Source organism: Acartia tonsa, chromosome 9 (genome assembly GCF_053477335.1).
Source record: "Acartia tonsa isolate MP-2025a chromosome 9, ASM5347733v1, whole genome shotgun sequence".
In the NCBI taxonomy this organism is placed as follows: Eukaryota; Metazoa; Arthropoda; class Copepoda; order Calanoida; family Acartiidae; genus Acartia; species Acartia tonsa.
This window is the reverse complement of record NC_137268.1, coordinates 26,434,939-26,448,051: the sequence shown is the minus strand read 5'-3', so window position 1 is coordinate 26,448,051 and position 13,113 is coordinate 26,434,939. Positions and strand designations below refer to the sequence as shown.

Sequence of the window (13,113 nt, the reverse complement as noted above, 5' to 3'; positions counted from 1 at the left end):
AATAGTTTCTTCAACAAGAATGACAAAATGCATAAAAATTAAGCCTAACACAACAGACAACTGAACTAGTGATAACACTTATTTTATTTATCGCATCGTTTTATAGACAGCTTTCCACGGATATAAAAATGGAAAATTATAGGATAACAAAACTGTCTGTAATACGATGCTATACGTGATTTTTGAGTACGGCTGAGAACCAGTTATACTTCTAATCCACCAAATATCAGTTGGTTTCAAAGCAATTATAAAATTTTTTTAATACTTTTAAACTATCATTTAATGCATGATGTTTGTCTTATGATAAAATGGACGTGCGTACCTTTCCAGTTGAAATTATGGAGTTGCTACACTTGTATGCTACTTATGGGCATAATTGTCCTATTTAACCAGGAATCTCAAGGGATAAGACAATATAAATAAATTGATGAACATCCCTAATAATGATGAACAATATCATCACTGCTACTTGGAACCAACCAAAAGTTCTCAAACATTTCAATCCCACGAGAAAACTTTGAGAACCAGAATGTTTTACAGTCCAATATCCCCTCCCTCCTTCCCTGTACTGTGTATAGAGAAGGTGAAGGTGTCAAATTATTTCTTAAGATTTCAAATATTTTCCAAACTTCTTCTGAATTCTAGATTTGTGGGAAAGGAAAACCAACAAGGATGACAATATCAATAAAAAGCGTAGCACAAAAAAATCATGAATGGACAAATGGACAAAGTGAGTTATTAAGTGGTCATAAATAAAGAGGGACTATAAGAGACTAAAAGAACGCTTGACCGACAGACCAACGGACAATGTAAACTATGTACTGGATGCTACTTGGTTTAGGAAATCTTAACAAAAAAATTCAGCTGTCTATCTGAAATAAGAGACGAAAAAATCTAAATTCCTCGTTAATACTGAAGACAGACGGACAGACAAACATGTTTACCTATAGAGCAGCTTTTCTATTAAACATAAACATCATTAGTATAAAAAGTCTTGCTAATGTTGCAAGTTATTGGTGGAAAAGAATGTACACTGGTATGTTGAACCAACCAATCAAGAACCATTAAAAGTTTGGAAGCCAACAAATGAGAGAGAGTGTTTATAAGACTTTCAGTGCCAGTAAAATTTACTCTTTAATATCCTCTCCCTCCTTTTCAAACTTTTCAAATATTAGACTTGTTATATTGAGTGTTAATAACAAAAGGCGTTGGTCAATTTACTATAACAACTATAACAATGGTTGTTATGTCTATAAGTAGCGCAGCTACTGGCTAGTAATAAAACCGTTTTTTAACCGTAGACTAATGAAAATCACCAAACAATCGACCTTTAATAACATAACCTTTATCCTTAAGACTTGTAAGTCTATAATACTGTTCAAACACTGCATCAGGGAGGGAGGGGATGTTGGATTGTAAATTATACTGTTACCTAACATATTATAAACATCATTTCCTATTTGTTGGATTAAAAGCTCTGTGGATTCTTATTATTTTTTTATGATTGTAGGTTTACATCGTACATCGTACATTTATCGACTATTGTCTTAAACCTAAAGATCCCTGATAGAGTTATACTCTACAATTGAATGAAAGCTACGCTGTACAGATTATAATAGCAAATTTACATTGAACATGAAAAGACATCATTGACACTACATATGTCCTAAACTTAAAAAATAGCACAGCTGCTCTATACCTAGGATATATCAGTTTGTCTTCATGGGTGTTTTCCCTCAAAGTGCATGTCGAGCACCAAACCCCGCCTTTACTATTTTTGAAGTTAATTGTAAACAATGGGGAGAGGGTTTTCTATGCCTAACCCTAGGGGGGAACCCTTACCCTGCGGGGTTACCTAGTACTCAACATAGTCTAACCTAACTTGACCTAAAATAATAAACCCTCTTATCTTAATTAGTTTCAAAAATATTGTCAGGGGTTTCTATGTCTAACAAGGCACTTTAAAGGAAAACACCGTCTGACTGTTCATTTTGAAAAGAATTATTATGTTTATTATTTAGGTATTGCTACGATACTTCCAAACACAATTGTTCTTGTTAAAACTTGAATATCTTCTCTATCCATGGGAAAAATGGTCAAAAATTACCCCTCGCCCCCAAACCATAATTTTTAGGTACCTTAAGATTTAGGAAGATAAATTCATGTTCACTCCCAATTATGTTAATCAAATTACCCCTTCTGTAGATTAAAATCATTAGTTAAAAAGTTTGGACACTGCTAGTAATAAAATCTAAAAAATAGATTTTTTCCAATGAATGAGAGATTGGGCCTAGAAAACTTTGGGTACCAGTAAAATTAACTTTAATATCGTTATGAGATAATTTTATTAAAAACTTATACATAACTAAAATGTAAGTTATAAAATCATAAAATTGAATTAATATAAATCGAAAATAAATAATTAAATATATTATCCTTACATAAATAATATTTGTATAAAAATAGGATTAAGCCCTAAATTTAGTCCTTTTTAGTTCGGAGAAGAAAGGTATATTTTGAAATCTTACAATTAATAGTAGTGAAGTTAAAATAAATTTCTTTTATTTAAAAATTAATTTTATTAGAAATTAATTTTGTTGACAAAATGTAGCAAATTTCTATATATTTCTATTCATATATCCTTATAGAAAAATAAAAGGATGTCTGTCTGTGTATCTGCTTGAAATCTCGCAAACCACTGGACTGATATGGTTTACTTTACAGTGAAGCTTTGTATAGGTCCAATGAAGGTTTATAAATATTTTATGGGATGGGACCTTAACCCACCCAAAGAAAATCGCTCCCAGGAAAGAATTAAAACCCCTAATTTTTAAAGAAAAATTCTTTTTAAAATGCAAATGTTTAGGGTGGACTTACCCCTCTTCACTCAAGAGCCATCATAGGCCTCTGGGGGCGTAGCCTCTAGTATTGTTAAGTGAACTAAAATATGTTCAATATTCTAACTTTAATAGTCAAAATATTATTGTGAAATCTTACAATCAAAGATTAAAATATAAAGTATTAAAGTAAGTATTCACAATAACTTATGAAAGTAAGTATTTATGATAACTTATAAATGCAAATATAACAAGGATGATACTGACCTGACCATTAAGTAGCGTAGCAGTGATAATAATAAATAAACATCGACTTCAATAATTAGCGAAAATGTTAAAAATTATAGATTTATTATAATCAGTAATGCAGAAAATTTTTCAAGGGAATCATATAATAAAATCACATTTTACTATGAGGGGAGGAGATGGGATTGGGGGTGGATGAGGGATATCGTTATTTTTTCCAGCTGCGAGCTTCACTTCATCAGAGTACATCCAAGTATTTATTATGAAAAGTAAATATGTAAACATGTAAGTATAAATTGATTAAAATTATTAATCTAGAAAGAGTATTAATTGTTAATTTCTATATTTAAATGGTTTATGTCGACTATACGGCATTAAATAAGAGTGGTAATGGCTGACATATTACAAATATCATGTGTATCTTATTACATCGCTACAATCTTATGTATGGATGTACAATAAATGAAGATATCATAACAGAGGAAAAATTGTCGTCAATTTAGGTTGCCAACATGGAAATTATTTATTGGTCAATTCGTTTATCCCGTAGGAGGGGTGGGGATGGGGTAAAGAGGGTGGATATAATTAATTTAGCCAGCTGCAATCATTACTTTATCAGAGTACATAAAAATCTGGTACAACATCAATGTGTAATAATTATTTATATCGATTTTAAGAAAATAACAACAAAACAAAAAAATATTATCGACGTTAGATTTAATTTTTTAAAAACTATAAGACAATGATTTAAAGTGATAACTACTGACATATTATTCATTATTTAAATAACAATACAAATGCACTATATGTTGATGTAGTGATTAACTTTATTATATAAGTATTCAATAATATTTAAGTCATTTTTGGCGATTAAAAAAATACTTTTTAAGAGGATTTAAAAAGCGTACTTACTTGAGACTTGCAGTGCTTATGCTGAGTGTGTGTGTGGAGAGGGAGAGGGTGGGGGGGAAGCCCGCAGGGATAGAGGGATCACCTCTGAGCAGGGATTAGCTGGATTAGGATTATCTTTGTCTGCACTTTACCCAAGGTTAAGTAAATTTAATCCGTTAACACAAATATAATTCACTAAATTCTGTGTTGCCCTTTCTCTCTCTCTTTCTTTCTCTTTCCTTTCTCCTTTTTCTCTTTTACTGTCTTTTCTTTTTTTCTAGGTAATGGTAGGATAATCCTGCACTGACTAGCCAGAGCAGATTATAGCCACACTCTGTGTGTAGTGTAGATACAGCTTCAAAGTCCAAGAATATAGAAAATTAATCAGAATTCGATGCATGGCAGGGTGGGACAAGGAGGGAGGTGTGGGGGGTAGTTTACCCCGACGGGGTCGGATTGGAGGCGTTCGAGGGGGGGGGGGGGGTAATAAATTGCCCCCCTTTTAACTCTAAAGAGGTTTTGGAATGTAAGGAAAAAACATTATTATAGAGTATACGAAATAAAGAAAGAGAAAGGGGTTTGAGGAGGGGGGGGGGGGGAAATTACCCCACCTCCTTAACCTCCGGGATTGTTCAAGAATGTAAGAAAATATTTGAGAGGTGCCTTAACAGTCAGAGAATAAAAGAGAGAGGGAGAAAAAGAAAGAAAGAGAGAGAGAGATAGAGCGAGTGATATTGTAAGTGTAATAAAGAGTATATTTGATAATAAAAATCATATTCGATTTAGATATACTTTAATTTTCAATTTCTGGTTTAAAATCTTATATTTATGATTTTCATTTGCCTAAGATATTTAATAAAGTATTTTTAGGGGAAAAACATGCTTTTGTGGCGGTAAAGAGAAAATATAAAACGGGTATCGCCAAAAAAGATGATTATTGGGGGCTAAAAGCGCTCTGCCTACACCGTGTGACGTCACAATTATGGTTCTTTTGTTTACCCCACTTCCCTCTTCTCCACCCTTCTCCCATTCAATTTCCCGCATTTTCTCGCAACTCACCCTTTTTCGCGGATTTTCTTGCAACAAACACAATATAGCGCCTTGACTCTTGCGTCACTCAGAAAGGGAAAGGGTAGTTAGGGGGAAACTTTTCATTCTCGCACTGTGATTGGCCAAGAGATGGTAAGGTCGATTCTCATTGGTTGAGGGTAAAGTTTGTTTATTTGAGAGGGGGATTTGTAACGGTTTTACATACACCAGCTTATAGTGCAATGTTTTCTTTATTCCGTAGATAGATAGATAGATAGATAGATAGATAGATAGATAGATAGATAGATAGATAGATAGATAGATAGATAGATAGATAGATAGATAGATAGATAGATAGATAGATAGATAGATAGATAGATAGATAGATAGATAGATAGATAGATAGATAGATAGATAGATAGATAGATAGATAGATAGATAGATAGATAGATAGATAGATAGATAGATAGATAGATAGATAGATAGATAGATAGATAGATAGATAGATAGATAGATAGATAGATAGATAGATAGATAGATAGATAGATAGATAGATAGATAGATAGATAGATAGATAGATAGATAGATAGATAGATAGATAGATAGATAGATAGATAGATAGATAGATAGATAGATAGATAGATAGATAGATAGATAGATAGATAGATAGATAGATAGATAGATAGATAGATAGATAGATAGATAGATAGATAGATAGATAGATAGATAGATAGATAGATAGATAGATAGATAGATAGATAGATAGATAGATAGATAGATAGATAGATAGATAGATAGATAGATAGATAGATAGATAGATAGATAGATTTCCAAACCTTTAATTTTAATCCATACTTATGTTGAAATAAAAAGATTATAAGTAAATTTGTATATACATACATAGTACTTCTATCTTGAAGAATAAGACAATAGACGATAAATTGATGTATTGTACATTCCTCCCAGGACGGAATTAATACCATAAAAAAACCTAGTTTTTACCACTTTTATGGTAAAATTTTACCAGCCTATACGATTTAAAAGGTGGTAAAATTTTACCGTAACCGTGGTAAAAACACTTTTTGTGGTATAGCGAGACGCTTTTTACCATCGATTTTTACCACAATTATCGGTAAAATTTTACCAGATTTCCGGTAAAATATTACCATTTTAGGACGCAAATTTATACCAGATTTTGACCAATTTTTACCACTTTTTTGGTAAAATTTACCGCAAATTTCTGTAAGATTTTACCGAAAAAGTGGTAAAACTGTTCAACACCTGGTAATATTTTTGCCCTAAATTGGTAAAATTTTACCAGAAATAGGGTAAATATGGTAAAAATTTACCAAAAATTGTGGTAAAAACGGGTGGTAAAAATCACGAGAAAGTGGTAAAAAACGACCTTAATTATAGAAAAACATCGCTTGTACACAAATCGCAAAAATAAAAAAAAAATTGTTTTCATTTTTATCTTTATTGATTGAAACACTTAAACATATTTTTCTTGATTCTACTGCTCTGGCCGAAGAAAACTGTTGCGCAACCTCCTGGATTTGCTGGGCACCGGCCCCATTCGACCTCGTATCACTGATATTCAACCTGGAATAAAATTGCTCATTAGTTAATTAGATAAGTACAGGGATATAAAGGGATAAGACAATGGCTGATAAATTGATGTTCATCTCTAATGATGATACACATCGTTACCCCTTCTGTAGATTACAATAAGTGATTGAAATGTTAGGACACTCAACTTAATGAACCAACCAATAAAAAATCAATAAAAGTACCCAAGGTTGTTAGGCCAAAGAATAAGAAAATGTTATTTGAAAACTTTGGGGGCTAGTGTAATTTACAGCCCAATGTCCCATCCCTCCCTACTAAATATCTAATCTATAATACAAAGTAGAACGATGTCTGTCCGTCCGTCCGTCCGTCCGTCCGTCCCAAAGATAAAGCCTATACTCGCTGTTTACGCAAATGTGTCAGAACTTCCCCCCCCCCCTTACTCTCACACCTAAATTTTTTCTTTTGAAAGCAAAAATAAAAGTGTGTAGGTTCGACTCCCCCTCTCCCCCCTCATTCATTTCCTACAGGCATCTTGACACGTGGCAAAAAAATCAGCAAACTTATCTAACTAAACATCTTTGAAAACGCAGAACGAGAAAAAATAAAGGGAAAGCTTACCTGGAAAACATAATCAGTAACAACATCCGTGGCTAACAAGAACAGGATAGTACTCGGCATTACTGATTATATGCTTCACGTGGCGTATGGAGTCGTGGAACGCGGGGTCCTAAGTTATGGAGGATTAAATGAAGGAAGGAAGTGGACTGTTTATTACACTAGTCCCCAAAGCTTTATTTTCTTCTTCGTTGCTTTAACAACTCTAGGGACTTTTATTGAATTTTGAATGGTTGATTAATCAAGTCTACAGAAACGTAAATTATTTTAGTACAATGTTTTTTTTAACTTAAACAATATTTTACTTCGTCTTAAATCATTTAATAACCCATTCCTGAATAGCCTTCTTTAAGAAGTTGAGCACAGATTTTAGCAAGGCAGCCCGCTGGGGTAGGCAGTGAAAACCAGGCTTGGGTACATCCTAAATAGAGATAGGTTGTTAGAAGATTTTAGCAAGGCAGTAAGAATGTTTGGAACTTTATACAAATGTCTAACTACGTTTTAAATCAACCATCTCTCTCCATAGGCATTAATCAAGTATAATTTCCCAGGGATATAAAGGGATAAGACAATGGCCGATAAATTGATATACATCCCCAATGATGATACACAAAATTGCCCCTTCTGAAGATTACAATTAGTGGTAGAAACGTTTTAGCAATCAACATAATGAAGCAACCAATTAAAATTAAATAAAAGTCTCAAAGGTTGTTAAGCAAACGAATAAGGAAACGTTATTATAACACTTTGGGGACTAGTGAAATAAAAAGCCCATGCGTTCCTGATAATTTCCCCTGGAACAAAACTGACCTGAACTTCTACGTGTCTGGGGTCAACAACAAACTTCTCCAGGAGCATCACTTCGTCACCGAAGGACTTCATCGCCTCGCGCTTGGCAGACTCCAGCTGGGCCTCGAACTCGCCAGCGGTCATGGCAATCCTCATACCCTTGCCACCCCCTCCGCGGACAGCCTATGACAATATCAAATAACAGTTTTCCACAGGTAGAAAAATAAAAACAATATAAAATTTAGCAGCTACTCTACAATAAGGTATGCCGTCACTCCGTCTGACTGTACTATATATCATTACACAATGGTAGAAAAATATAACACTACATTTCTTTACATACATATATATAATTTATATAACTTACATATTCCTTTTTTTTTTAACATTGATTCCCAGAATTATACCTAAGGTATAATGTTATAATCGAGCCTTGAAGTTGAAATATATTATGTCATTGTCCATATTAAACATCCTGTTTTATATTTATATTATTTACTATTTTATTGCGGTACATGTGGACATACTTGTCCTTGTTCCCACCTTGATCATAACAGGGAACCCGATCTTGTCTGCCTCCGCCTTCAAGGTGTCCAGGCTCTGGTCCTCTCCGTGGTAACCGTGGATTACAGGTACGTTAGCGGCTTCCATGATCATCTAAAAAACAGGTTAAATATTAGAAAAATTGTAACGACAGACTTCTTTTAAATACACAGTTGCTTTTCCTAGAGCCTACTTGTGTTTCGTCTTAAAAGAGGATGGTTGGAGGGTTTTTACCAATGAAAATATTCGAGGTCATTTTTCCAAGAAGCGGTGTCATACCCCCCCCCCCCCCCCCCCGCCAAAAAAACAGCATAAACATTCCCTGAAAATTATGGAAGACCAGAAGATTGAGATCGTAGAGGACAAATGAACAGACATCCTGTTACTCCGGTATAGTATAGAGTGTTATTTCTTTCTACTTGAAATCAACCAAAATAAGTTCCTGAGTAGCTACTCTATCATTTACCTTAGATGTAGACTTGATACCCATATCTCTAATGGCAGTGGACGGTGGACCAACAAATATAACTCCTTTCTCCTGATAAAAAAAAAAATTAAATTAAAAGGTAGGTATCATTCTTATTAATATAATATTACATTCTTGAAATTAACCAGAAAAAAACGTAAGCAGTACAGTGGCGTGCACAGGGTTTTTACGGGAAGGGATGTAATCTCAGAGGTTTTTAAAAAACGGGGGGGGGGGAATCTACATAATTTTAATTTTAAGGGGTGTGTTGTCAACCCCATTCCTCACACTAATGACCGTGGACAAGATAATGAACGAAATATACATATATAAATCCCCAAATATATTGAACAAAACAACACCTTAGATTAGTTCAGACACTGCTAGTTTGAATGAACCAATCAAGATTTAAAGTTGTGAGCTAACGTGCTTATAAAACTTTGGGTACCAGTATAACTTCCAGTCTAATATCCACTCCCTCCCTGCAGTCAAATGGAAAATATTACCTGTCCAGGGATATAAAATACACGTGGATATTATTAATGACATATCATGGAAATTTGTTGTCATGAATTTAGGTTCCTAACATGGACTTCATATATTGGTCAGTTCGTTTACCCAGAAGGAGGTAAGGGGGTGTTGTAAGGGAGGAATAAGGGTGTATCTTTATTTTAGCCCGCTGTGAGTACCGCTTTATTAGAGTACATGAAAAACTGGTGTAACATCCAGGTAATAATATATCCATTTACCCAAGAATCTTAAGGGATAAGACAATGGTCGACAAATTGATGTACTGTACATGTACAACCCCATTGATGATACACAAAATTACCCCTTACATAGATTACCTTTTGTGGTTGATACGTTTGGACACTCAACTTAATGTACCAACCAATCAGAGATCACTTAATCCCCAAAGTTGTTAAGCCAACGAATAAGAATACGTTATTATAAAAGTTTGGGGACACGTGTAGTTAACAGCCCATTGTCCCCTCCCTCCCTGCATTTACCTGGCAAAGATTAGCAAACTCGACATTCTCGGAGAGAAATCCATAGCCAGGATGTACAGCATCGGAGCCGGTTTCCGCCGCAACCTAAGATAATACAGTGTATGGTCAATAGTAACTAAGCCCCTAGAGGCCTCTAGGGGCACTTGAGTTAGTGGTGAGTTGAAATAGATCCCAACATTTTTTTATTTTAGTTTCAATAGAAAAAGTAAAAAATCCATCTTAAGGCTTAAATATGATCAGAAAATAGAATAAAACCAACTCAGGACCTATGTGATGCCTACCTAAAATAGAGAACCCAATCGGATCAGTAGTTATTTAGAAAAAAAGTCTTACTGCTTTATATAATAGGATGATGCATATAAGAGTTATTCTAAATCTTAATAGGTAGATTCTTCCAAGTTTCAATTTAAATTATCAATCACACCATTAAGCAAAAAACAACACCCATTTTTTTGCAATGTGAAAGGTGTGGGGAGGGGGGGGGGGCTGGGAAAGAGCCGACCCACTACCTTGAATTTTAATTTTTCAAAGTTTTTAAAAAATAAAATTTTTGGGGTAATTTTTCTTAGGCCTATAAAAAAATCCATGTATAAATTAAAACCTTTCCGAGACATACAATAAGCTTCAATGTAGAGGAGAGACGTGTACGTACGCTAGATATTTCGCTACAAACGAAGACAAACAAACATCCTGTTACTTTTATTTAAGGATTATTTTAATCAATCAATTCTTGTAATGTCCATCTAAAACTAATACCTAACAGTATAATGTCAGAGATATAAAGGGATAAGACAAAACAATGGTCGATAAATTGATGTAAATCCTCAATGATGATTAACAAAATTACCCCTTGGATTAATATTAGTGGTTGAAACGTTCGAACACTCATCCTATTGAGCTAACCAATCAAAATTCACTAAAGTCCTGATGTCGAAAGTTGTAAACCAACGAAAATGTAAACGTAATTATAAAACTTTTGGCACTAGTTTAATAAACAGTATCTCCTCTCTCTGGTATAATATACCTTTAAAATAGTATCTCCCCTGAGATAGCTCTGTTGTGAGGCAGCTGGACCAATTCTAACAGCTTCGTCCGCCATGGCTACATGCATAGAGTTTCTGTCGCTGTCACTGTAAACTGCCACAGTTTTAATACCTATAATAAATTTTGACTAAAACACAATAAAATGTAGGTAACAAAGGAAGGGTTGGGGCGGAGGTGCCACTTTAGGAAACAAATAAAAATCGTCGGAAAAAGCCGTTTTTTAAGCAAACAAAAGCGCGTTTTGCTCTATCTGTGAGATATTATGAATAAGATAATGTTAAGATTTGATATTAAGATGAGAAAAATTTACGTTCACAGTCCCTTTAAAGACACAATACCTGTAATAATAATACCCTGGCCTTTCTCATTATAAGCCTAGGCAGAGCCATGCTGGTGAGTGATGCTAGCCCAAGCGTGGACCGTGGTGAACTGTACTTCCAACGCCAATACCTAATTACAGGGTTACGAAAGTTTAAATTGATGTTTTTTTTTTTAATGTTAATATTAAATGTAATATAGTTTTGTAATGACATATAAAATATATATTCGATAGAATATAAAAAAATATAGTGCATTCAATATTAAAAAAAAATATTTAAATATATATATAGTTGTTAACCATATAGAATCTATTTCCGGCCGGGTTCTTAAAAGATATTGCCGCGTTTTTTCGACATTTTTTACGCTATGAATAACAAGCGCGACATTCGCGAAATCTAAAAGAGTATACAATGATTTATTTAATTATTTCGCTTTTGATGGTACGGCCTTCATAGAAAAAAAAAGATTATCTTCAATCCATTTTTGCTGCATATTAATTAATGCATCTTTTTAGAGCTGTGTTAGACATTAGAAAAATTGCTAAAAAAATAATTTAAAATTCAGTATTTTTATGTTATATACTCTGTTTGAAATTCTATCGTCAACGTTCAATCAATTAATGTCTAAAAAACGCCGAAAAAATGTGGCATTCATCTTTTAAAAACCCATCTCGGTGGTATTTCCGGTTGGCAAAGACAACATAAATATAGAAATCATGAAACATTGTTGTTCCACAATTTTGCCACATTTTTAAACATCTTGCTTAAAAAAAATCTTCCAAACAAATTGTAAATTCTACAAATTTAAATATTTAGAGAAAATTGAGTAGTAATTTACTTCTTGATTCAAAATATTTGATTAAATTGAATCAAAACTAATAATTATTTTTGGCACTCTATATTCAAATAATCATAAGCTTATCAATAGTGCGCATGCGTGCACAGAGGTGCCATAAATTTCAAAACTTAAAAATATAAGTTTTGTAGCGAAATTACTCTATAATTCGAAATCTCTGTCTTTCTTTTAGAAACATTCAGGGGAATATACGAAAGCTTATATTTATATTAAAGATGAAAAATCGATAAATTCAAATGCACACGGCACATCTGCGTAAACACACAGACCTGGATTTTTTTTCTTTTAATTTTAATTCGTATGAAGCTAGCTCAAATAAGTAAATATTAAATTTGATATATTTTTGACGATGCGGGAGGATGTTTTAAAAGAAATGATGAAATAATTTTCAAGGTTTTAAAAAAAAGTTAGCTTCTTTTATGCGAAAAAATTCAATAAAAAGTAAAAATTTTTACCAAAAAGTTGGTCAAATTTTACCAAGTTTTTTTTTTTGTTAAAGTCCAAAAATCTGGACTTAGCCTAAAAATTTACCTTGTCAATTTTTACCAAAAAGTTGGTCAAATTTTACCAAGTTTTTTTTTTTGGCAAAGTCCAAAAATCTGGACTTAGCCTAAAAATTTACCTTGTCAATTTTTACCAAAAAGTTGGTCAAATTTTACCATGTTTTTTTTTTTGGCAAAGTCCAAAAATCTGGACTTAGCCTAAAAATTTACCTTGTCAATTTTTACCAAAAAGTTGGTCAAATTTTACCAAGTTCATTTTTTTTGTCAGAGTCCAAAAATCTGGACTTAGCCTAAAAAAATACCTTGTCAAATTTTACTAACTTTTTGGTAAAAATTGACCAAATTGCGTTTTTTTGTCTAAGTCCGAAAATTCGGACTTAACCTGAAAAATA

At 33.2% G+C, this 13,113-nt stretch overlaps 2 protein-coding genes across 3 annotated transcripts in view; both read right to left on the bottom strand.

Annotated features, from left to right (window-relative positions):
• LOC145328647 (uncharacterized) overlaps window positions 1-4,294 on the bottom strand; it is an 80,481-nt gene extending 76,187 nt beyond the window's left edge. Inside the window, exon 1 of the mRNA XM_080172418.1 lies at window positions 3,996-4,294. The gene's annotated coding sequence lies outside the window, so the exon portion shown is untranslated. The remainder of the gene's footprint in view (window positions 1-3,995) is intronic.
• Window positions 4,295-6,464: 2,170 nt separating this feature from the next.
• LOC145328648 (methylcrotonoyl-CoA carboxylase subunit alpha, mitochondrial-like) lies at window positions 6,465-12,744 on the bottom strand. 2 transcript variants are annotated; one of them, XR_013882531.1, is made up of 9 exons: window positions 11,381-12,744; window positions 11,023-11,153; window positions 9,999-10,082; window positions 8,989-9,060; window positions 8,523-8,636; window positions 8,001-8,162; window positions 7,547-7,611; window positions 7,194-7,315; window positions 6,465-6,605 (listed from the first exon to the last, which is right to left on the bottom strand). XR_013882531.1 is itself a non-coding variant. In XM_080172419.1 (9 exons), exons 2-8 carry the CDS (start codon window positions 11,107-11,109, stop codon window positions 7,207-7,209), a joined length of 702 nt encoding a protein of 233 aa, XP_080028545.1. In that variant the 5' UTR covers window positions 11,110-11,153; window positions 11,381-12,744; the 3' UTR covers window positions 6,465-6,605; window positions 7,194-7,206. The 2 variants fall into 2 exon arrangements, 1 of the variants encoding a protein (XP_080028545.1); XM_080172419.1 differs by having other exon boundaries at window positions 7,194-7,304; window positions 7,527-7,611.
• Window positions 12,745-13,113: the final 369 nt, after the last annotated feature.